Consider the following 25843-nt stretch of genomic DNA (forward strand, 5'->3'; position numbering starts at 1 on the left):
AATTGGTCCATTTTCGGAATCAACATCTTCACTTTCAAAACAAGGTCTTCAAGGCCTTGGTCGGCTTTAGATGACTGAGGTAACTTAACACCACAACAAGCAGTGTAGAAAAGACCCCACCGCAGCCACCATTATCTCACCTTTCCTTAGGCTCCTCCTCCCAGGAAACCAGTTCACAGAACACAGGCTCACCCTGTCCCATGGTGGGGGCTGAATCAGTACCTCTCGTGTTCCTCTTTGACAGGCTATATACATTCTCTGAAGCAATGTATCTATTAAATGGCTGCTGGTTTATCACTGCACCCATGACCTCAAGACAGTCCCACACCCTGGTTAAATAGAGAAGGAATCAAAATATCCCCGAGGGTGGCCCCTACACAAAGGAGAAAAGACTAGAGTCGAAAAGAGCTTACATCAAGGCAATTTATTAACAGAAAATAATAATTTGAGGAGTCCTGTTCACAGACGGCGACCACGGCGACCCCCCTTCCTGCGGGTGCTGTCGGAGGGGATGGGGGTGACATCCTCTGTGGGGAGGAAGAGAAAACATCATTGCCTGGAGCTGGATGGAAAGGGGTCCAGGCCTCCCTAGGCCAACGGTCTAACGGATCAGCAGTGGATCCTGCTGCTTCACAAGTTAAGTCCTCAGTATTTAACAGATAGATGTGGAGCTGCCCCATCTGCTGCTTCCTCAAAATTTCTGATGTGGTTTGAACTCAACTTACCGGAAGGGGAAACTGAGGCTCAGAGAGAGTAGGTAACTTGCACAGGATGTCTGAGGCAGGTGATAAATCCAGGTTTCTGACACCTAGCCCACTGACTCTAGTGGAAAAATCCTCATAAACTGAAGAATATCACCTTTTTAATAGCTAAGAGGTTGAAAATGTTCTGAAAAAATCTTGAGAGGGCTAGACCATTAGACTGAGGGTTCAGTACACGTTGCCACAGAAACAATAGGGAAGGGCTAACATCTCCTTCCTAAGAGATATAAATGGCCAGATCAGACATGAGGGTATAAATGCTACACAATTGTAGAGAACTGCTGTGATTCTCAACCATGGGAGCTACTGCCCCCTCCATACACTCTTGCCACAATGCCTGGCCTGCCCTACTGATATTGAGTAGTCAATGATCACGCAGGAGACACCCCTCCAAAATACCAATAGCAATCCCCATGAGAACACTGGAAAGGACAATTCATCTCCCGTCAGTTCCACCAGTCACCATCAGGCACAAAAGTTCAGAGATGAGACGGCACTGTCCCAATGCAGGACATTCACATCAAGGCGACAAGGGTGTTCAGGGAGAGTTTATGTCACATGGTGCCTCTTGCGCTCCCTATTAACAAACCTAACTGCCAAAAGCTACCAGACTAGACCCTGTATCCACTGCGCAGACCACATGCTTTCCGGGGTCAGTGCTTCAAAGCAAATCCAAGCATAAGCCAAAGAGGGGCACTCACCAATCCGCCCAATCTTCATTCCTGAGCGGGCGAGGGCTCTGAGGGCTGACTGGGCCCCTGGTCCAGGAGTCTTGGTCCTAGGAAATGAATATCTAAATTAAGAAAAGCCTTTGGCCAAGTCATTAGAAGATCCCACAACCCTCTAGTTCAGGGGTCTACAAACTTTCTTTCTGCAAAGGGCCAGACCGTAAATACTTCAGGCTTAGTATGCCACTTACTTTTTGTCACATGCTCCCCCCACCACCATGGGTCACAGTTTGTATCCTGCTCTGCCTGCACCCTGTTTAAGGAAGTGCCCCTTTTGGTCACATGCTGTGATTCTAAGTCTTTCTGGTGATCTGTCCTTTTCCATCCTCCCAAGACCACGACACTATCATCGGTCCACTGGACCACTTTAACAACTTCCTATCTGGTCTGTTCCCAACACAGCAGTCATCTTAAAAGACAAATAACAACAACAAAAGAAATACCTTACAACACAACCTCAACAGGTCATTACTGTTAACAAGTTTTCATGCCCCCCCCCCACCCAGCCCAAGTCCAAATCTTAACCAGGTTCTTCAAGACCCAGCAGGACCTCACCCGCTCCTACCTATCTGATCACACCTCATGCCACTCTTTCCCACAGATGTGCCAAGCTCATTTCCACCCCAAGACCTTTTCCTTCCAGTTGTTCCTGGCTGGTATACTCTCCCCTGTCCTTCCTTCACTGGACCGACTTCTAACACCACCACATTAGGTCTTAGTTTAAACTTTATTACCAACCCATCCTTGACACATTTTTACTTCCCAGCACTTGCTGCAAAAAGAAACCACATGCTCCCCTGCCCTATACTGCTTAAAGCCTGACTCTCCACCAGCCTAAGAGCCACGTAGGAGGAGGGAGACCATATCTACTTTCCGTCACTCTCTTCTAGTACTTAGAACACAGTACCTCGTATGCTCTGAGTGCTCAATTAACACAGTAAGTTGGGAGGGTGCAGGAACCAGTTACAGGCGTATCTCATTTTACTGCACTTCACAGATAATGCCTTTTTTAAAAAACAAATTGAAGGCTTACGGCAACCCTTCATTGTCAGATGGTTAGAAATTTTTTTCAGCTGTGAAGTATTAACTTAAGGTTACGTACACTGGGTTTTTTTTTTTTTTAAAGACATGATGCTACTGCACACTCAGTAGACTACATACAGTACAGTGTAAACGTAACTTTTATACATGCTGGGAAAACAAAAAATTCACATGACTTGCTTTACTGATATATTTGCTTTAATACAGTGGTCTGGAACCAAACCCACAGCATCCCTGAGGTATGCCTGTATTAATTATGTACACTCCTAGGATGTCTCGCCCAAGCCCAGTGACCTCACTACCCAGTCCCAGCCTTACCTATTTCCTCCTGTGGCCCGGAGTTTGATGTGGAGGGCAGTGATGCCCAGCTCCTTGCACCTCTGGGCTACATCCTGGGCAGCCAACATGGCAGCATATGGAGATGACTCATCTCGGTCAGCCTTCACCTTCATCCCACCAGTTACACGGCAGATGGTTTCCCTGGGGACAAAAGCACAGGGTCCTTTCTTTCTTACCCAACAAGGATTCGGAGTGCATACCACATCCTAATGAGTAAAAAGCACTACTGCTCAGGTAGGGCAGAGAAGGAAGGTCAATTTGAACATGCATCCTGATCTGACAAGACTGCCATGGGCTCTGCCTTGATGGGGTTCAGATCCTAGATAACTAAACTCTGTATCGACGATTTACATGTACTTTTACGTTTAATCCTCCTATTACTCCATGAGTAATTCCTCATGTCACATACGAGGTCCCCATGCTGTAAGCCCGTAAGGGCACAAAATGTCTCCTTCTCTCTTAGAACTCCAGTACCTAGAAGATTACACGATCTGTGGACTCATCAACCAAGCACATATCCTTATTTGAACATTTTACAACATTTATTTCAAGAGATCCCCTTAAACTGCCACCCAGTTCCAGGGTCGTTTCTAACCCCAACCCTTGTTAATTGGGTCCTGGGCCTCTCCACCTAGGTACTCACTTGCCAGAAAGATCAGTGACATGGACGAAAGTGTCATTGAAGGATGCAAAAATGTGGCACACACCAAATACATTTTCTCCTTCGGCCACCTGAGGGCCAAGGCTGATGACCTGTTCTTCCTTCTTTTCTTTCCCCTTGCGAGGTGCCATTTCTTAAGGAAAGAAAAAAGAATCCCAGTGTTAACGACAGAAAACCCCAAGGTTTACTTCTCTGGGGACAACTGCTCCCCCGAGAAAGGTGCGAGGGACACGCGGGCACTTGCTCTCCCGCCCCACGCCGCGAACACGCCAGCGCTCAGGATTTCCAGGTGTCGCTTGTTGGAGGCTAATCCTGCCCTGCACCTCCCAACCCACCCTGGCGAGACTTGAGCGCCCCTCGTCTCGGCCTTCAGAGGCAATAGGCGCACGGTAGGTGCTCAGCAAACGCTGATGTTGAGGGAAATTAAGCCTTCCCCTCATTTCTGGCTTTGAGAAACCTGCCCTGAGCGCCCAGAAATTAAAACGTGCCCGACTTAGCAGTCACTCAGATTTAGGAAACACCTAACGAAGAGCCGTTTTTTCTGCATTCCCCTCTGGAATCCTCACTACATCCCCACGGGATTCGTGCGACGACTAGTCCTACTTTTCAGATCGAAAACAAACTAGAAATCAGGGGACCGGCCTGCGACCGCCCACGAAAAAGCTGGTGGGGTAAAGGTGGGAGATCACAACAAACTAAGTTTCCCGCTCCTTTCCCGCTCAACCACGCTGTGCTGCTGCTTAAGCGTAGGTGTGGTAGTGGCGCGGGGCCTATGCCTTCGAGGCTAGACCCAACTCACTCCTGCTTTACCGGCTTTTCCCTGAAGCAAGACCGCCGCCTCCCGAGACAGGGCGCGAACCAGAGTCTGGGTCGGCCCGCCGAGCTCCTCTCGCCCGGCACTTGGTTTGTCTTCCGCGGAAAGACCCCAGCCCCGCCCCCCCGGCCCCGGTGGGCCCCCGTGCCGCAGGATGCCACCCGATTTTCCTCGCCCAGGGATCCTACCCGCTCGTCTTCTCCAGAATCTGCCACCAGAAAGAGAGAGAGGGAGAAGGCGGGGCGACGGGTCACGCCGGTGTCCCCGGAAGTGTACGTCTGCGGTCACGGGGCGAGGCCGGCTCCCGGAAGACGCCGATTTTAGCGTTTCCAAGGAGATTAAAACGCCCTCGAGAATATGGCTTACTTAAAGGAGCGCCTAAGGAGGTAAGAGGCTGGGTGTCTTGGCGAGGGGGTCTGCTAAGACTGCACGAAGCAGCACACACGGTGGGTGAGGAAGGTCTGTGTCCTAAGATGGCGGCGACCGCGGCTAGACAGACTTCCCTGACCCTGAGCCTGGTCGGCCTGGGGGCGGCAGCGCCCCTCGTGGTGTGGAGGCGAACAACAACAACAAAACCACGGTGATCGTAGACTTTCAACTTCTGTGTACTTGGCAAAATAAGAATAAATTATTCAGTACTTACCATTGTATACCAGCCTGGGATAAGCGGTTCATAGGCATTGCCTCATTTAATCCTCACCACATTATCAAATAGATGCTGTTTTGACTTCCCTTTTTTTTTTTTTTTTAAAGGACCCGAGTAAACAACTGAAGTTTGTTTATTTATTTATTTATTTATTTATGGCTGTGCCGGGTCCTCGTTTCTGTGCCAGGGCCTTCTCTAGCTGCGGCAAGCGGGGGCCACCCTTCATCACGGTGCGCGGGCCTCTCACTGTTGGGCCTCTCTTGTTGCGAAGCACAGGCTCCAGTCGCGCAGGCTCAGTAATTGTGGCTCACGGGCCTAGCCGCTCCGCGGCATGTGGGATCCTCCCAGACCAGGGCTTGAACCCGTGTCCCCTGCATTGGCAGGCAGACTCTCAACCACTGCGCCACCAGGGAAGCCCTGACTTCTCTTTTAAAGAAAGCAATTTTATTTTATTTTTAAAAATTTTATTGGAGTATAGTTGATTTACAGTGTTGTGTTAGTTTCAGGTGTACAGCAAAGTCATTCAGTTATACATATACATATATTCATTCTTTTTCAGATTCTTTTCTCATATAGGTTATCACAGAATACTGAGTTCCCTGTGCTATACGGTAGGCCCTTGTTGCTTGTCCATCTTATATATAGTAGTGTGTGTATGTTAATCCCAAACTCCTGATTTATCCCTACACCACCACATTTCCCCTTTGGTAACCATAAGTTTGTTTTCGATGTCTGTAAGTCTGTTTCTGTTTTGTAAATAAGTTCATTTGTATCATTTTTTTAAAAATTAGTTTCCACATATGAGTGATACCATATGATATTTGTCTTTCTCTGTATGACTTACTTCACTTAGTATGATAATCTCTAGGTCATCCACGTTGATGCAAGTGGCATTATTTTGTTCTTTTTTTATGGCTGAGTAATACTCCGTTGTATGCATGTACCACTTCTTCTTTATCCATTCCTCTGTCGAAGGTGGCTTTCATGTCTTGGTTATTGTAAATAGTGCTGCTATGAACATAGGGGTTCAGGTATCTTTTCGAATTATGGTTTTCTCCAGATATATATGCCCAGGAGTGGGATTGCTGGATCATATGGTAGTTCTGTTTCTAGTTTTTTTTTTTTTTAATAAATTTATTTATTTTATTTATTTATTTTTGGCTGTGTTGGGTCTTCGTTGCAGTGCGCGGGCTTCTCATTGCGGTGGCTTCTCTCATTGTGGAGCACGGGCTCTAGGCGCACGGGCTTCAGTAGTTGTGGCCTGTGGGCTCAGTAGTTGTGGCACACGAGCTTAGTTGCTCCGCGGCATGCGGGATCTTCCCGGACCAGGGCTCGAACCCGTGTCCCCTGCATCGGCAGGCAGATTCTTAACCATTGCACCCCAGGGAAGTCCGAGGCACTTCCTTTTTAAAAGAAAATAACCTTACAATATTTTTCCCTTATAGTATAAAAAAAATCCATGGTCATTATAAACAATCCACACAATACAGAAAAGTATATAGCAAAAAAAGTAAAAATCATCTCTAAAGTTTTTCATCTAGAGATACCACTATTATCAAATTGGAGCATCATTCCAGAAATAACTTTCTATACTTATATCTATACCTATAATTTTAGTATATAATATACAATCTCATGTAAATGAAATTGTATTCTATATGCCATTTGGTAACTTTTTTTCTCACTCAACATTGTGGACATCCTCCCGTAACAACTAATAGAGATCTACAACATTTTTTTAACAGATATTTAAAATTTCATTTATTATTTTGAATATTACATGTATTCACACAAATTAAAAATTGCAGTAATCAAAAAGTATGTTTAAAAAAACCCTACTCCAAAAAAAACAAAAAAAACCCCCAAAAACCCTACTCCTGTCATTTCTGTCCCCAGCAACCCAATCCTCTTCTTTGCAAGCAACCAGGAATACCTGTATTGCATTACTTTTTATTACTATATGATATTCCTCTCCATAGCTGTACCATTGTTTATTTAGTCAGTTCTCTATTGTAGGACATTTAAGTTATTTCCAGAATTTTCAAATATAAACAAAAGTGTCAGAAACACACTTGTGATATTCTTTCCTTGGGTAAACTGCCAGCAGTCAAAAGGAACATATATTTTAAGTTTTGATATTTGTTGCTAAACTGCCCTCCAGAAAGTTGATATCAATTTTCACTTCTGCTAAACTGAGAAACTAAATCTATCTCCTTGCTGTATTGTATTTATTCCATAATTAATAAGGTCAGACACCTCTTTATGGATTGTTTTGCGCATTTGCATCTCTCTTGTGAATTGTCTCTTTATATTCTTTGAAAGAAAAAACTTTTTTGTTCTCGAACACTGAGTTCCCTAGTAAAGGAGGTTTGTTAGCTGAGTCTGGAGCAGTGTGGAGTAAGTTCCTGCTTTGGATAAGAAGAGTCTTCTTTGACAGCCCTTTCTCTCATGTCCCATGTTTAATCTACCAGGAAATCCTGTTGGATCTACTTTCAAAATATAACCAAATTTTGAGCACTTCCTTCTCTCCCAACTAATGCCACCTTGGTCTCAGGTACCAATTATCTTTCACCTCTTAACTGTGACCCCTGCTTCTACTTTAGTCCCTCATGCCACCCCCATTGAGAGACTATCCTCCACAGAGCATCCATACTGATCCAATTAAAACATGAGTCAGATTTTGTTAGTCCTCTGCTTAAAACCCTCCAAATGGCTTCAGTCAAAGCAAAAGCCAAAATCCTTACAATGACCTAAAGGCCTATATAATCTGCCCCCACCACCCGTTTTCTCTCATCATTACATCCCCTTGTCACCCACCCATCTCCCCTCACTAACTCTACTCCAGTCATACCAGCCTCCTTGCTCTTCCTAGAATATGTCAGTGGTGTTTCCACCTTTGGGCCTTTGCACATGCTGTTCCCTGTTCCAGTAATAATCTTCCCTTGGATTATCGCTAATAATGGAAAGGCTTGCTCCCTTTCCTCCTTCATGCCTCTGCTCAAATCTCTCCTCAACAAGGCTACCCTGCCCTCTCTATTTAATTCTGCACCTGCCCCACCCCTTTCCTCAGACCCCTATACCCTTTACCTTGCTTGACTTCTTCTTCTTTCATAGTACTGGTCATCTTCTAACATAATAGGACATTTACTTAAGTACTACGTCTGCCTTTCCTGCCAGAATGTAAACTCCAAGTTGGTAGGGATCATTATCTGTTCTGGTCATCGATGTATCCCAAGTATCTAGAACAGTGCCAGATACCTACTAGGTGATCAGTAAGTATTTACTGAATGAATGAATCACCTATGAGGGGTGGTGGTAGATATGTTTCCTGTGCTCACAGTATTGATAGCGCATGGGGTTGGGTGGGATAGGAAAAACAGACAAGGCAACTGCGAGGTAAGAGCCCGCAGAAAGCGGCTCCTGCCATTTCTCCAGCCTGATCTCCCATCCCTCTTCCCTCACATACAGCGCCCCAGCTGTTTTTAATTCCTTCAACTCTCCAAGTGCCTTCCCAGCCCAGGACCTTTGTGTATACATGTTCCCCACCCAGACCATTCTTTTTGCCTTTGTTTAGGTAATTCCTACCCTGTTTTCAAGTCTTAGCTTTGTGCCATTATTATTGTATCTCAGAGCTTGGCACTGAGTAAGTGCCCAATGAAGACATAAGTTTCAATATACATTTCTAAAAAAATTAACTCCAGAGTCACCATGAGCTGGGGTGGGGAGGCCAAGGGTGGAGTAAATTTGGGGAGCGGGGGTGGAGATTAGGTGTTCAGTCTTAGGCCTGAGTTTGAGATGTCTATTATATATCTAAGTGGAGATGTCAAGGAGGTTTGGGGGGTATGAGTTTGGAAGTGAGGAGAGGGTCTCGGCTGGAGGTGTAAATTTGGGAGTCTTCAGCATCTAGATGGTATGAGACTGCTTTGACCACCCAGGGGCTGAGTGCAGATAGAGAAGAGATACAAGGACGGAGCTTTAAACCGTGGGGACAAGAAGGATAGCCAAGGAGAAAGCAGCGGGGAGCAGTGAGATGGGAGGAAAACCAAGAGAGGGGGTGTCCAGGAAGCCAGGTGAAGAAAGGGAATCAAGGAGGAGGGAGCAGGCAGCTGTGTCCGAGTGCTGAGAGGTCGAGTAAGATGAGGGCTGAGAATGACCACTTATGTAGCAGCTTGGAGGCCATTGGGGACCTTGGCAAGAGGTCAAGGTGTGTGTGGCAGGGGTCAGGGGAGGGGAGTGCAAAAGCTTGAATGGAGCAGATTCAAGAGAGAAAGGAAGGTATAGACAGCACTTGAGTTTTGCTGCGAAGGTGTGCAAAAGGGCAGAAGAATGAGGAAGCAGGATCAAGAGGCTGTTTTCTGTTTTCTGTTTTAAGATTGCATCAGTAACAGATATTTGTATACCAATGGGAATGGTCTAGTAGAGAGTGAAAAAAGTTGATGATGGTGCCGTGTCCTTGAGCAGGAAGAGGTGACCCACTCTAGTGCACAGATGGAGGTAGCAGCTTTAGACGGGAGCGTGGATAGCACATCTGTGCAAACGGGGAGTAGGGAGATGCTGGAGGGTTAGCACACTTGGGAGTGGGAGCTTGAGAACGTTCTCGTCAGGGACGTAGGAAGCGAACAGCTGTGAGGCTGGGGGTGGGTGGATATTGAAGATTGAAGGTGGAGAGAAGGTTTGAAACCTCACCAAGAGCTAGGGCACTAGGGGGTGATTCCAGGGCAGCATTAAGGGTCCACCGGACGTTTTCTCCAGCCATGTTCTGCTGCGTGGATGCAGGCATGGAATAGGCAGAGGGCTGGATTTAACCAGGGTTGTGGTTTTTGCCAAGAGAAGACAACTTGAGAGAAGAACAGGGGATTGGAGGCTGAATGTACAGGAATGATTATCGCCACTGAGCAGGCACTGAAGCTGGGGTAACTGGGGTAGTGAGAGCATCAAGGGGGTGAGGGGCAGCAGAAAGGTGGTGGGAACAATGGATTTGAGGTCCAACTGGGGTAAGGGATGGCTGAAGTCCAGGTACCAGCTGATACTTTGAGCTGGCGATCAGGGACAGGGGACGTGAGATTGAGATAATGGTTTGGGGAGGAGTTTCAGACCATGGTAGGGAGTGGCTGACATGGGGTGGGGGGGGGACAAGATCATTAGGAACAGGTCAAGGGACCAGAGGCCAAGGTGATGGCAGCAGCATCTCTGTGAATATTGGAATGACCAAGAACTACAACAGGAACAGACTGATTGAGAGTGACACTGAGGCCAGGGGCAAGCCCTCAAAGACGGGAGGCTGTGCCCCAGAGGCTGGTAGACATCTGCGCCCAGGTGAAGGCGTGGGTGCTGCAGGGTGGAAACAAGACTCAAAACGGGCATCCTTTAGGGAGGTGGGAACGCAGACAGCCTGAAAGGGACGGTGAGGTGCAAGGAGGACAACATGCCTGTGGTTTCTCCCTCCCCTCTCTCCATTTTTTCTCCTGTCCATGGGCTATGGAAGAGAAAGGAGAAGCCACTGGGAGGCCTGCAGGGGAACACAGCATCCTCAGGGGAGAGCGGGTTTCCTAGGGCAAGACGGAAGCGTTCAGAGAAAAGACTGGGAGAGAGGAGGTTCCACTGCAGGTGTTCTGGAATTCCTGAGGGCAGCAGAAGGCCTTAAGGTGTTGAGGAGGAGTCCGACAGGGAACTGGGGAGGGGCTGCCCAGGGCCCATAGGGACTGGAGTGCAGGAGACAAGGGAGGCCCTAGGTGTGGCGTGGAGGACAGATGCAGTGTGAGATCAGTGACCCGACACCGAAGTTGCTCCATGAATAGTGGTAGCAACAATAGCCCCCACATTGTACCCTTACGACAGACCAGAGCCGGTACTAAGTGAGTTGCCTATATCCTCTCATTGAATCCTCTCAATAACCCTGTAAGACAGAAATTTTTATCACCCTCATTTTACAGCTAAGGAAACAAGCAGCCAACAGCCATCAGCAGTGGTGCCGGGATCGGAGCCCAGACAATCTGACTCCAGAGCCCCAATACTTTTAATCTCGGATCCAGACATTTTTTACGTATTTGTTGAGTGGATGAAGGGAGAACAGAGAATTGGCCTTGAGAAATCCAGACCCTTTCCTGCACCCTCAAGGACAACCTGGAAGGCCCCATACTTCCCATTCTTAGCAACAACTCATATTTTAATTTGCCCATGGGCTTCATCCCTTGGAAGGAAGTTCTGCATGAAGGAGCAAGGGGAGAGTGGGGAGAAGAAGCTGTGGCCCAGAGAGGGTGAGTTAGCTCACCAGAGAAGCACAGCCAGAGGTCAGAGACTAACGGCAGCTCAGTGGGTGCTGGGGCTTGAAGATGGGGCCCAGCCTGAAGCAGCACTCTGAATCCTTCTTGGAACCCCTCAGTTCCCATCTTACACAGGCTGTGACCCGCCTGCTTCAGATTTTTTTTTTTTTTTTTTTTTGCCACACCGCAGGGCTTGTGGGATTTTAGTTCCCCAGTCAGGGATTGAACCCAGGCCTTCGGCAGTGAGAGCCCAGAGTCCTAACCACTGGACCACCAGGGGATTCCCCTGCTTCGGATTTTTACAGAACTCACCCTCAGTCTGAGCTTATGGGCCCCAGACTCTCTGAGCACTTAGCATGCAGAGGGGAGCGTTACAGGGTCTGCTATCAATGTCTTTGTCTAAGGAGGAATGAGGGCAAGAAACACAGTGTGTGGATCTAGTTTAGCAACAGGGGGTGAGGAGGCCCATGGGGCAACCGAGGGCAGATCTAGCTTGGTCAGGGGCCTCTAGGCAGGTGCCATTCAAGTAGAGGTGCAGAGTGGTAGTAGGGGTCAGCCAGGACAGGGAGAAGAGGGTGGGGAGAACTCCCAGGCTGAGATGAGAGGAAAAGTTGGATTATTCAGGATCTTTTGTGGGAAGGTTCTGTATGGCTGGAGGGGAAGGAATGGTGGGAGGTGAGCTCGAAGACTGGGGAGGTGGGCCTTCAGCGGTTCAGGGTTAAGACTTTATGCAGTTGGGGAGAGGCTGAGGGCCCTGATGGGCAGTGCCTCTGTTCCTAGGCCTAGTTCTGCCTGGTGAGGACGGTCAGGGCAGGGTCCCAAGGAGCTGCCCCACCCACCCTGAGGAGTGGAAGGGAGGGCTGGAATGCCGGCTCTCGCCTAGGTGCCCGCTAGATGGCGCCTGATCACCACGCTCCTGGGGGAAGGACAGGCCTTGGCTGGGGCTGGTACACTGGGGTGAGGAGGGCCGGGGAGTTAGCTTTGTAGTTTCTGAGCCCCAAGGTTGGCTAGGGAATGTAAGTGTAAGTGAGTGAGTGTGTGTGTGTAAATCTTCACTTCTGTCAGGACGTCCACCTGGGACGTGGTTGTGATGTGGCCTTGGTGTACATTCTCCCTTAGTGCCTCATCACACCCCCAGGAGCTCAGATTATTATTCTCGTTTTCCAGAGTGGGAAGCTGGGGCAGAAGAAGGTTGGGGTTGAGCCCAAGGTCGCTCGGCTGGTGCAGAGTGGAGTAAGTGCACAGAGATTGCCACCAGGCCTCCTAGGACGGATCTGGGCCCTTGTGCCCTTTGCCACATGGCAGGACCTACTTGTGAAGGACCTGCTCTGAGTCACCCCAAATGGAAGAACAGGACCCAAAGGGCTGCTGGTACCAGGTTACAAATCCTGGGCATTTATCCATTTAGCATATTTGTTGAGCACCTACTATATGCCAGGCGCTGTGCTAGGCATTGGTGAGTGATAAAGCAATGAGTAGCGTAGACATGAAGGCACAGTCTAGTGGGGGAGACAGCCAGACATCATACAAGTAAGCCAGCTGACAACATTACAGATTATGGTAAGTGCTGTGGAAACAGGCGGACCCGAGAAGGTTACGGGGTGGGCTCACACTTAGAGGGGCAGGGACAGGACTTTGAGTGTGAGAAGGTGCAGACATGAGGCCGGCAGGAGAAACGGCATTTGGGCAGAGGCGAAAGCTAGTGCAAAAGCTGCCAAGGTGGAAAAGAGCTGAGGGACCGCATGGAGGTGGGGGGCTGGCGAGGAGAGGGAAAAGAAGTGAGATCATCCAGGCGGCCGGGAGCCTGGCGAATGAGGAGTGTGGGTTATAATCTACATACCGTGAGAAGTGAGAGGAGCTTTAAGCAGGGCGCAGCATGGTGTGATTTGTGTATTTCAAAGTCCACTCTGGCTTTGTTTAGAGATGCAGGTGAAGATGATCACGCAGGTGAGAGACGTTGATGGCTCGGAGCACGATGGCAGCTGTGAAGGTGAAGGACGATATCTAGATTTGAGAGAGACTTTGGAAGTAGAATCGGTAGGATTTTCAGATGGATTGGATGCAGGGGTGAGGATGATTCCGGGTACCAAGCTTGAGCAATGGGTGGACAGTGGGGCCATTTCCCAAGGTGGGAGAGCCTGGGGAGGTCGTGACGTGGGTGGCGGGAGGGAACCAAGCTCAGGCCCTGTTATTTTTGAAGCCACCAATGTGACATCCTAGTAGAAAGATGGGGCAGGCAGTTGGGGCTCATTGGAAAGGTCGAAAGCTGCTGATGTAACTTCAGGAGCCTCTAGATTGTATTTAATATCAAGGGATTGGATGAGCTCACTGAGCCCAAAGTCCAGGCAGCTCAATAACGGGAGGTAGTGAGGGTCCCACCACTGCAGGTGTGCGGGGGAGCCGGGCTGATGTCCCTCATGACTGCTAGAGAGCAGGGGGGGCCTCTTTGAGGGAGGTGCAATGAAATGGCCCCTGAAGGTACGAGAGACCAGGACTCCGGGTGGCCCTGGGGCCGCGTGGAGGAGCTGGACATGCCTCTTTGCCTGGTGAGATCTTCCTTCCCAGTAGCACTTCCCCCACTGCCATCTGGCAGGGCCCAGAGACACAGACCCTGGGGTGGGACTGGGGGGAGGGCAGCCTCTGGGATGGGGCTGTAATTTCAGCTGGGAGCAGGGCTCCTGGGTTTCAGTGCCACCTGGTGTGAGGTCCCTCTTTCTAGCACCTCCCCCATGACTGTCTCTGCCGACATCCCCACCCTGCACTCCCCAACTGCAGCTGCTGAGCCTCCCTCAAGGCCCAGGTAGCATTCCCACCTGGAACGACATTGAGTCAGGTGGCAGAGCATCCCGGGGGAGGGGGTGTGGGGTGGTAATTGGAAGGGGCTGCCAAGTTTAATTAGTGGTTGTGAAGCCCTGAAACCTGCATCTGAGAGGCACCCCCAGACTTTCATCTTCAAAACTTCCCCACCAGCCTGGATGAAGGGACCAGGGAGGGGCCAGGTATTAATAGTAATTATTAGTTTCACTAATAAAGAGGAGAAACGGGATTATCACCAAGCCCAACGCGTTCTCCCCTCTTTGTCTACCTCTTCTGTCCTTCCTCTGGCTCCATTTCCTTTCTCTTTCCACTTTTCCTCCTTTTTCCCCTCTCCTCCCTCCCTCTATCTTCTTTTCTTTTTCTCCAGGCCTTGCCTCTTCCATCTGTCCTCATTTCAAGACCTCAGGATCTGCCTGACCATCTGGGTCTCATCAGCTTTCTGTGTTGGGATGTCTGGAGCACCAGGACATTCAGGGAGAACCCCTGTGCTTATCTGGGGTGCACAGGGAGGGTGCGGGGCAATGTTGCAGGGAGAGGGGGGTGGAAGGGTGTCTGCGTCCATTCATTCATTCATTCATTCACTGTTTTACAAATAGTTATTGAACATCTACTATGTGCCAAGCACTGGCTTGGGCCCCTGGGATTCAGTGCTGACCAGGACAGACATGGCCCTGCGCTGGGGAGCTGACATTCTACCAGGGAAGATGGATAATAAACAGTAAACTGACAAGTACACTTGAGGTCACAGATTGATGCCCACTAGGAAGGGATAAACAGCAGATATGATGAAGAGCTAAGTGGGTGGCCACTTGAGGCTGGAGGACCAGGGAGGCATCCCTGAGGAGGTGGTGTTTGGGCTGAGAGCTGAATAATGAGAAGGACCTCATGAGAGAATGATTGAGAAAAGTGTTCAGGGCAGGGAGAACAGCCTTTGCAAAAGCCCTGAGGTGGAGAAGATCATGGACCTTGTGAGGATGTGAAAGGAGGATGGGGTGGCAGGAGGGGAGGTCCGGAGGGAGAGGCCAAGGTGAGCTGGGGTATGCATGCCCAGGGGCAGGCCCCCTGTGCACTCACCCGGGCCTCATGCATCATTGAATGCTCTGCTGTGCCTGTCGTTGAATTCTTAATTTTTGAGCAAGGGGTTCTGCATTTCCACTTTGTACTGGGCCCCATCAATTATGTAGCTGTCCCTACTTGGGGAGCTCAGCAAAAGAAATGAATGTCTAAAAAAAAAAAACTGGAATGTCTGTGTGTAGAAATATGAAGGTATGAAGACTGGTGCGCTGGCATTTGGTAAATGAATGAAGGAAGGAAGGAATTTGTGTGCACACATGTGTGAGCTCATCTTTGAGGGTGTCACAGGGTCACGTAGGCCTAGACCAGGTATGCTGCTCACACACAGACATGGCCCCAACATGTCCCAGAGTCCTGCAGTACCTGCTACATTTCCCAGAGCCCGTTGCCAGAGGGGGTCCCAGGGGCTATGTGCACCAGGCCCAAAGCAGCACCCTAAACAGGGGATGGTGAGGCCAGGCTTGCTCCAGGCCCTGTTTTGGGAAATAAGGTGACTCCTCTACCCCAGGTGGAGGTGGCCCTGTCTTTCCTGTAAGACCTGAGACTTTGGAGCCAGACAGATTTGAGTTCAAATCTCCTTCACACCCTGACTAGTGGATGCAAATAACTGGACTTTGGGCATGTGATTTGCTTCTCTGATCCTCAGTTTCCTCATCTGTAAAATGGGGATCACTACTTAGAATTTCTGAGAGGATTAAATGAGGTAATGAGAGGAAAGTTCTTGGCAGAGTCAGAGCTTGGTAAATATTTGCAATAATAATAATAGTTATTATAATCATACAATCTCTGGAGACTTGGGTAAACATTTGCTCCTGCCCCTAAATGTCTGCATAATCATGAACAAGTCACTTAATCCTCCTGGACCACAGCTTCCTCTTCTGTTAAATTGGGGTGATAATAAACCTACTCATCTCTAACCAGGGTGGTCAGGGTGATCCCACACATTCACTGTGGAGCTTCTTTGAGAACTGATGTGCCCATGTGAGTTGTTGGCACATTCCCGACCCCCACATCCCCCATCTTGGGGCAGGTTTTCTCCAAATATGCCCCCTCCACGGAGAGAAAATAGCCCCCCCCTCCCCCGTTCTTGGCAGCACATAGAACCCAGTCCCTGGATTCCCAGCCCTGAGTTGTTGTCCTCACACTGGAAAGTCTGCCTGGGAGTGAACCTCAGGGTCAAGGTCTGAGGTTGGGCAAGGAAGAGGAAGGTCCACAGCTGGGGCAGGGGAGGGGGAGGATAAGCTAAAGGAAAACAAAGGAGCTGGAGCCCAAGTACCAGGTGGCCTTACTTCCTGCCTCCCTCTGGGCAGGAAGTAGCCAGAAAGCTGTGAGAATTAATCTCTGACAAAGGGCCGGGGTGACAGTCTTGGAGTGGGTAGAGCTCCCACTTCATCTCCCACATACACCCCCAAAGGCTGGTTTGCAGGAGCCTCCAAAACCCATGGGAAGCCCTGAACAGCACCAGCACTAGCCCGGGAAGGGGAGCGCCCTCCGTGACAGGAGTCCTGGCCAGAGGAGCCTGGAAGGGAGAGCTAAAGGGGTCCTCGGCCATCCGCAAGTGAAGACCATGGGGTCTGGGGGCAGGAAGGCTGGGTCCACGTCTAGGTGCTACGGCAAACCAGCAATGTGACCACGGGGTTACTTAGCCTCTCTGTGCCTCAGTTTCCTCATCTGAAACATGGGGATAATAGTCACACCTTCTCAGAGTGTTGCTGGGAAAACTAGGTGCTCTTAAGGTTCTTAACAAAGCGTGACACATAGTGAGTGCTTCAGAAAGGTTAGTTATTATTAAGGGCTTTAAAAAATGAGGCTACCCTGTGAGCTGTGACAGAATCTGTCAGATCTCCGGAGAGACTAGTTAAAAGCCTTCCCCTATATTTTGCTGTATTCTTGGCTGGCAAAAATCATTCATTCATTTGCTTATTCAAAAAATATTTATGGAGCATTTTTATGACAGCGAAGTATGGCAGATGGGGGCCCCCAAAACTGATCAGTTCTTGGAAGGGCATTTGAGCAAGAACTAACTATGGGCTTAGTTTATGTACACTCAGACGCCCACTGCCCTGGAGATGGGTATCAGCCAGTTCACCGCGGAGAGAGCCCAGCTGAAGTCACAGACACAAGATCACAGAGCTACTAACTAAGTAGCAGTGCTGGGACTCAACCCAGGCGCACCTCACTCCAAAGCTGATGCCTTTCCAAATCAGGATTCCAGGGCTACCTTCCTGCGGCACCCCCCTACCCCCCACCTCCGCGCCTCCACGTTGGCAGAGCCAGATCCCTAGAGGCCAAAGGTCAGACTGTTTTCTGCGGCCCTTTGTAGCAGGATTTTTGTCATTTCCTCTCTGGTTCTCCTGACCACACAGAACAACCTTGGGGTTTTCCTCCGAGGGGAAACCCAGCCTGGAAGCAGCCCAGCTTGGAAAATATGGCGACGGGTAACTCCTGATCTTTGTCTCCTCAGCTGCAGAGCGTCTGGGTGCCTGGGAGTGGAGCAGGATGGGGGGGCGGGGGTGGGGTGGGTGTACTCCCTGAATGGGTGCTGAGCCAATGATTCCCCAGGGGCTTAGACCCACCCTCCCTCTGGCTCTATAGTCTGAGACAGGTCATAGCCCCACTCTGGGCCTCAGTTTCCCCACCTGTGAAAAGTGGGACAGTATCAAAGCTCCAGCACCAGGCCTTCTGCATGGCCTTCATGCTGGGAGTTGATGGGCTGATGGCACATCCTCCCTCCCACCTTTCCTCTTGGGCTCTCATGAGGATAAATGGGACTGTGGCTGTGAAAGGACTTTGAAATAGAGGACAGAACTGGATACCAGCAGATGCAGAAGCTGATTGATGTCAACTGAGACCCTCCCCACCCAGCTCCAGCTTCTGCCTCACCCAGACTCCTGCCTGTGCCCCAGTGCCCATTCTCCGGACCCTTTGTAGGGCCTATGGGCCTGCCGCAGGGGGAGCCTGGGAAGAGCCTGGTTGGAAGCAGGACACTCCGGGCCTTGCACAAGCATCCCGAAGCCAAGAAGTCACCCCCTGGATACAACCCCTGTGGGGCCTTCCAGCAGCCTCGCTAACACCCTGCCATTCCAGGTTTGCGCCTTGACTTTCCCCACAGGCAGAGATGGAACGGGGAGTTTGAGAGTAGGAAGAGGAGGCCTGTGGCTAATCAGGAGGCATCCTTCTGGCAGATCACAACACTTGACTTATGCCTGGGGGGGAAATCCCTTCTGCTTTTGGGCCTCACTTTCCCTATCTGCATTGTTCAGGCTATATCACAGTACCTCACATTAAGCCTTCTGAGGTGCAATGGGTGGGTCTCTGGGCCCTAGGCTCGAGCAGATGGAGACAGTTCCATCCTCAGGGGCTTCCATCTGGGATTTGAACCACACTCCCCAGCTCAGTCTGCTCCAGCAGCCCCCCCAGATGCTCTCCAGAGCAGACAGAAACCAAGGCTGGAGGGCAGGGGCAGGCCCCCTCCCCAGGAGGACTCAGAGGCAGGAGCCCCACTGCCAGGCCTGTGCGCACGGATGGAGAAATGACGAGCGGGAGGGATGGTGGGAGAGGCAGCTCCACGTGGAGAGGCCAGCGCCCTGGGCACACGGGCACGCCCACCCCCTCTTCCACCGCCTGGGCCAGATGGTGGGGGCAGCTGAGGGGAGGGTTCCTTGCTCCCCTCTCCCCCAACCCAGAGGCTTTGAAGGGGCCTAGATTTCTTTCCACACAAAAGACATGTGGGGAGAAGCCTCATCCGCACGCAGACTTGGGGCAACATTTTAATCTGGTGGAATCACAGTTGTAGCATTATAGAACATGAGTACGCTGCAGAATTCTAGAATCTCAGAGGCACAGCATCCCAGAATTTCAGAAAAGTGAGTCATAGATTTTAGGTTTCCAAACTGTGCCATCCAACACTGTAGCCACTGGCCACATGTGGTTATTGAGCCCTTGATATGTGACTAGTCTGAATGGGATGAGCCGTACATGTAAAATACACAGTGGATTTTGAAGACTTGGTACAAAAGAAAGGATTTTAAACATCCCATTAATAATTTCTTTATATTAATTACACAGTGGACAGTGTAAAATACAAAGTGGACAGTGGATTTTGAAGACCTGGTATAAAAGAAAGAATTTTAAACATCTCATTAATAATTTCTTTATATTAATTACATGTCAAAATGATAATATTTTAAATATATTGGATTAAATACAATGTATTACTGAAATGAATCTCACCTTTTTTTTTTTTTTTGCTTTTAAAACATGGCTACTGGAAAATTTTTAATTTGATGTATTTCATTTCAGAATTTTAAATAGAATTTTAGAACCAGATTTCCAGATCTTTACATTGCTAGCTGACTTTGAGTCTTAGACACTAACTCTCAGAGCCTAAAAGAATCTGAGAAGAATCCTGATCCTTCTCCCACCCAATGCAGGGATCCTCTAGCCCACCTTGACCAACACTGACCAGCCTCTGCCTACCCTTTCCCCCCACCTTCCCAGTGGAGAACTCACTGCCGCCATGGCGGCTGGGCTTTTGGAATGGTTAGAGTTTCTGGGTATCAGGTGGGATCTGCTTCCTGCAGCTTCTTCCACCCTCATGGTTGGTTCCCAGAGCATCTTCCAGGGCCTCCCAGAACAGGTCTGCATCCTTCTCCTCCTGAAAGGTGTGGAGTCTGAGTCCTGCCCCTCCCTCCCCTCCCCCCAGGCCACTGGTCTACAGGCTGCAGGGTCTACCTCGACACCTGTTCCTACAGGTGAGCTTCAGGGAGCCTCCGCTCCAGATGCCCCTCTCTGCTTCCCCATCCCTCAGCAGAACTGTTCCTGGGACGGACCCCAATGACAGAGTGAGGATCCTTCTAGCCTCTCCCAGTTTGTAGAGTATTCTGTCTGTCTGGGTAACTGGCCTGCACTGCGTGGTCTCTGGGCCCCACCCTGTTCCCAGCTCTAGGAAGATGTGTGATGGGTGACTGCAGGTGCTAGGATGTGGGGTGACACAGGAATCAGCAGGTTGATTTAGGGTGCTTCAAATCTGCCTGTAGAATGCTGTTTTCAATTTTAAGAGATTGTGGGGAGGCAGAAGGAAGAGGCTTTCTTACTGACAGAGGCAGGAATTCTAAGGCAGTACTAAGTGGCAATGACTCACTCAGAGCACCTCAGCAATTCAGAGGAGGAAGATCAGAGGTCAGTCAGGGAAGGCGTCCTGGAGGAAGTGGGACTGGAGCTGGGACTTGAAGGAAAGGAGAGGGTAGTTAGAGTTGTGAAGAGGTGGAGAGGAGGGCATTCTGGGCAGAAGGGATGCTGGGCACACATGGCCGGTACCCAGGCCTTGAGGGTCCCAGGCTGCCTGGAGTAGAGGGGTAAGAGGGGGGTGGTAGGGCTGTGAGGGTGGGCTCAGCTGGCTGAGGGCAGCCTGGGAGTTGGCCTCTGGGGAGGGGTGTGTATGTACAATAGAGGGGGAACCCCAGTGAGCTATAGGGGAGTGCTGGATAAAACAACAGTAACAACTATAGCTATGCCAGGCATGGTGCTAAGTGGCTTCCTAATATTTCCTTTAATCTTCTCAATAACCCTATGATGTAAGTACTATTATCCCCATTCTAAATATAAACAATTGAAGCCACGTTAAGTGACAGTAAGTGAAGGCTGACCTTGGATTTCCACACAGAATAGTCTGGCTCCAAAGCTCTTAAGCAGTGGAAGGAGGGCAGGTTGGGGGAAAGGGGGGTGGGTGGGGTGAGCGGTGTGTGCAGCGGATGAGTGAATGAGTGTGACCATGTTGTGTGCGAATGGGGGGCGGGTATCCCTGCCATTTCCCTCCTGCTTCCCTCCCCCAACCCCAGCTCCATCTCAGGACACACCCAGCCCAGACAGGTCTGTGTGAAGAGGAGGCCTTGGAATGATAAGAATTTCCATGCCTGTTGGAGCAGATAGCCCCAGACAAGAGTCTGGCCACCATGCCAGTTCCAGAGCCAACTTCCCACTGGGGTCAACACTGCCCTTCCCCCCATATGCTGGCACATCTCCAAGGGCCCAGGAATGGTGTCTAGACTTGACCCTGGGAGTCCTTGCCTTACTGGTGCCACCTTCTTCTCAGCTTCTGATGCACACACAGCTGGGCAATGGGGAAGGGTCGTCGTAGCTCGACTGCATCACTGGTGATGGGGGCAGGCCCCTGTTCCTCTCTGGGCCTCAGTGTCTCCATTTCTGTAAAAAGGCAGTTTGGATTAGTTCAGGAATCATAAACGAAGATGACAAGGTAGCCCAGGAGGAGAATGCAAACGAATGAGGTGGGCTGGGTATGTGTAAGGAGTGCGGGGACCCAGGAGAACTGGACAGCAACCTCCAGACCAGGTGCCACACTTTCTTTAACTAGAAAGTGGGGATTGTGGTGCCCACCGCCTACCCCATGGGAGTGGTGAGAATTAACTGGAATAATTGATGGGAATCTTGAGGAGAAATGTGCCCCCTGCCTTTGATGAATGTAATCTTTTGATCTGAGTCATGTTAAAAGGATTTAGCTCCAAGCTCATACAGCTCAATATCAAAAAAACAAACAATCCAATTTAAAAATGGGCAGAAGACCTAAATAGGCATTTCTCCAAAGATGACATACAGATGGTCGACAGGCACATGAAAAGATGCTCATCATCACTAATTATTAGAGAAATGCATATCAAAGCCACAGTGAGGGATCACCTCACACCGGTCAGAATGGCCATGATGAAAAAGTCTACAGATAATAAATGCTGCAGAGGGTGTGGAGAAAAGGGAACACTCCTACACTGTTGGTGGGAATGTAAACTGGTGCAGCCACTATGGAAAACAGTATAGAGGTTCCTTAAAAAACTAAAAAAAAAGTTACCATATAATCCAGCAATCTCACTCCTGGGTATATATCTGGAAAAAATGAAAACTCTAAATTAAAAAAGATACATGCACACCAATGTTCATAGCAGCACTATTTACAATAGCCAAGACATGGAAGCAACCTAAGTGTCCATCAACAGAGGACCGGATAAAGAAGATGTGGTATATATGCACAATGGAATATGACTCAGCCATAAAAAAGAACGAAATAATGCCATTTGCAGCAACATGGATAGACCTAGAGATTATCATACTAAGTGAAGTAAGTCAGAAAGAGAAAGACAAATACCATATGATATCACTTATATGTGGAATCTAAAAAATAATACAAATGAATCTGTATACAAAACAGAAACAGACTCACAGACATAGAAAACAAATTTACGGCTACCAAAGGGGAAAGGGTGAGGGAAGGATAAATTAGGAGTATAGGATTAACACATACACACTACTATACATAAAATATATAAGCAACAAGAATTTACTGTATAGCTCAGGGAACCATATTCAATATTATTCTTATAATAACCTACAATGGAATATAATCTGAAAAATAATATATAACGGAATCACTTTGCTGTACACCTGAAACTAACACAATATTGTAAATCAACTTTACTTCAATTTTTTAAAAAAGGAGTTAGCTCCCGGTGGTCAAGTGAAGAGAACTGAAGAATGAGGAGGCCAGATAGTGGAGGAGTGGATGAGAAATCGCCTGGGGGTGAGGGCAAGGCCAGTGCAGAGCCCCTCTGGAGAGGTTTGGGAAAGAACAGTTCCGCCGCCGCCCTTAGCTTCTGCCCTCACATTAGGAGGGTTCAGCTCCCAGATTAGCAGGCTGGAACTGAGCCCCGGACCCTGCCTTGCCCTCAGAGGACTTTGAGCTTATTGCGGTAGTGTCATTTAGAGACCACACGCGCTTGTATTTTTCTTTTGCCAGGTTGTAATTAGTGCATCACAATGAACACAGTAAAAAGGGAAATTAACCGATTTACATTTGTTTGCAGAAGCTATTATCTTCTCTGTGTGAGGATCCTGAAGATCTTTCACCCTTCATGTCCGTTCTCTTGGTCAAGTTGAACCTTCCAGGGGCTTGGAAGAATGCGGCGGTTGGTCTGAAATGGTGTTTAGCTGCAGCTCGGCTCTCTGATCAGCTGAGGGGATCTCCCACGGTTTGGCCAAACCTCCATTTTCTCATCTTTGGGGGTGGAAAAGCCTCATCATCATCAAATGGGGGTGAAAAAGCCTCCACTGTGAAAAATCCTCAGGACTGCTGTGGAGTCCCCAGGAATTGGTTTACAGAATGGGGAAATGCTTTAGAAAACACAGGAAGAGTGCTGCACGTGCAAGGGATTGTGCTAGCTGAGTCCTTGGCCCAGGCAGCTCCTGGGAGTGAGGAATGGGCTGGGGAAGGCGGGACACACATCCTTGGGTGGGTTCTGCCTGAAACAGGAAACCTGGCCCCAGAGACGGGACTGCTTTGGAAACCAGCTGCAAGTGCTCTTCAGACAGCAGCAGCGTAGATGAAAGTGGGGGTGCAACAGGGAAGGGTGGGCGAACCCTGTGGAAGTGGGGGAATAGGGCACAGAACCCAGGTGGTCCTGCACAGTTTGGAGACTCACTGCCCCCGGGCACTGGGAGGTGGGCTAATAGTGCTAAGAACTTAACCTTCGAGTTAGGGGGGCCTGGATTCGAAACCTCCTCTGCCACGCCTGTCTGGGTGACCTTGGGAAAGTTGCTTCACCTCTCTGAGCTACAACTCTCTGGGCTGCTCAATAACAAATGGCGGAAAGCAGGTAGCATGCACCAGAGTAAGCAATTAATTGCTGTTAATTACTCCCATCCCCCACCTCAGACAGTCTTTGGTTGCTTTTCAGAACAGTTTATATCCATTGTCCATCTGAAGCATGGATAACCTGCCCATTTCACAGATTTTTCTCCTTCATTTGCTTAACAGATATCAAGGTCTGCCAGGAAGCAAATAGTCCCTGTCCTTGAAGAACTGCCTGTGTGTGCGTGTGTGTGTGTGTGTGTCTGTGTGTGTGTGTGTGTGTGTGTGAGAGAGAGAGAGAGAGAGAGAGGAGAGAGGAAACTGTTACACCATGTGGTCAATGCTGTAATTACGGTGACCATGTTCTCCAAACCACAAATCAGGTCACATGGTCTGACAGAGGCTATTTTCTGCCTCCACTGAAGTCCAAACGTGAAATCACATGTAGTTACACATTCATTGAATCACCTTTTACTTTTTTAAGAAGCAAATGACATGAAATTTGGATTCTCTGTGACAAATCCCACCGTAGTCCCAGAAAATCACTAGAGCCGTGACCAAGTCCCATAGAGATCCCTGGCAGGAACAGGGAGACTTCCCAGAGGAGGTTCTGCTTAAGTGGGGCCTTGAAGGCTGAATAGGAGGTCTCCAGGCAGGGAAAGAGGGGGTGATCTTAATGCCCTTGGGACAGGACCTACCCTTCCTGCTCTGTTATAGACAACCCTGCTAAGACCTGGGGGTAGGGGCTAAAGTAGGCAACAGTGTCTGTTTTCATTTACTTTTCACTTTCCTGTTCCAAAGACCTCCTGGGAAGCAGAATTGTTTCAGGCCAGTATAACAACATGGTTACATTGCGTCATATCTTCTGGTGCATTTACATGTTTGTCTCTGCAGTAGACCATACATTCCTTGAGGACAGGGGCCACATCTGTCATGTTCATCTCTGTATCCCTCTACTTTTCCTCCCCCACCAGGATGGTGTGAGGAAAACTGTAGGAGAGGTACTAATCAATGTCAAATGACTAAATGAATGAAGTACCATGGACGGGCATGTTGTACGGAGGCAGTGTTCTTTGTTCTGTGATGAATCTGTTGACTTTCATTTTATCTATTTAGTTAGCAAATATGTGCTGGTTGCCTGCCCTGTGCCTAGCTCTGTGTGGGGTTCCAGAGCTCAGCTGTGTCCGAGACAAATGTGGTCCTGCTCACGCACAGCTTACACTCTAGAGAGAGGCAGCCGACAAGTAACTACAAGGATGATGAAGAGGGATTGTGACATGTAGACCAGGAAGTGGTCTGGGTTAGGGACACAGGAAAAGCCCCAGGAGGAAATGAAATTTAACATGATACCCCAAAAATAAAAATTAACCATTTAGCTAACATTTTAATAGTGCTTATCATGTGACAGACACCACTCTGAGGGCTTTACGTGTTTAACTCATTTAATTCTCACAATTGTCCTAGGCAGTACAGGCTATTATCCCATTTTAGAGATGTACACAGAAAGTTTGAAAAACTGGCCCACAGGGACTTCCCTGGTGGCAAAGTGGTTAAGAATCCACCTGCTAATACAGGGGACATGGGTTCGAGCCCTGGTCCAGGAAGATCCCACATGCCGCGGAGCAACTAAGCCCGTGCGCCACAACTATTGAGCCTGCGCTCTAGAGCCTGCAAGCCACTACTACTGAGCCCGTGTGCCACAACTAATGAAGCCTGCACACCTAGGGCCCGTGCTCCGCAACAAGGGAAGCCACCGCAATGAGAGGCCCACGCACCGCAACAAAGAGTAGTCCCCACTCGCCACAACTAGAGAAAGCCTGCCTGCAGCAACAAAGACCCAACGAGCCAAAATAAATAAATAAATAAATAAATTTATTTTTAAAATCATAAAAACTGGTCCACGGTCACACAGCTTGTAAGCGGCAGAGCCAGCATTCAAACCTAGGTAGTCCACACTCTGAACGAGGAATTAGTCAGGTAAAGGGGAAGGCCAGGCATACCACTTAGGACAAGAGATAAGGCTGGACAACAAGGTGGGGAATTTATCCTGAGAGCAATGGGAAG

The 25843-nt window shown here is 49.1% G+C and overlaps 1 protein-coding gene across 1 annotated transcript; it reads right to left on the bottom strand.

Annotated features, from left to right (window-relative positions):
• Positions 1-409: 409 nt before the first annotated feature.
• RPS14 (ribosomal protein S14) lies at positions 410-4641 on the bottom strand. Its single transcript, XM_061188339.1, has 5 exons — positions 4533-4641; positions 3513-3663; positions 2849-3010; positions 1463-1539; positions 410-527 (listed from the first exon to the last, which is right to left on the bottom strand). Exons 2-5 carry the CDS (start codon positions 3659-3661, stop codon positions 460-462), a joined length of 456 nt encoding a protein of 151 aa, XP_061044322.1. The 5' UTR covers positions 3662-3663; positions 4533-4641; the 3' UTR covers positions 410-459.
• Between the last annotated feature and the right edge of the window lie 21202 nt (positions 4642-25843).

Source organism: Eubalaena glacialis, chromosome 4 (assembly GCF_028564815.1).
Source record: "Eubalaena glacialis isolate mEubGla1 chromosome 4, mEubGla1.1.hap2.+ XY, whole genome shotgun sequence".
Taxonomy (NCBI): domain Eukaryota; kingdom Metazoa; phylum Chordata; class Mammalia; order Artiodactyla; family Balaenidae; genus Eubalaena; species Eubalaena glacialis.

What these genes read in the sequence shown, in the direction of transcription:
- RPS14 (XM_061188339.1), bottom strand. Translation starts at nt 3,661, where the DNA reads ATGGCACCTCGCAAGGGGAAAGAAAAGAAGGAAGAACAGGTCATCAGC. An exon ending in CGGGCCACAGGAGGAAATAG is followed by an intron (nt 1,540 to 2,848) that starts GTAAGGCTGGGA and finishes TTCATTTCCTAG; the next exon opens with GACCAAGACTCCTGGACCAG. An exon ending in AATGAAGATTGGGCGGATTG is followed by an intron (nt 528 to 1,462) that starts GTGAGTGCCCCT and finishes TCCTCCCCACAG; the next exon opens with AGGATGTCACCCCCATCCCC.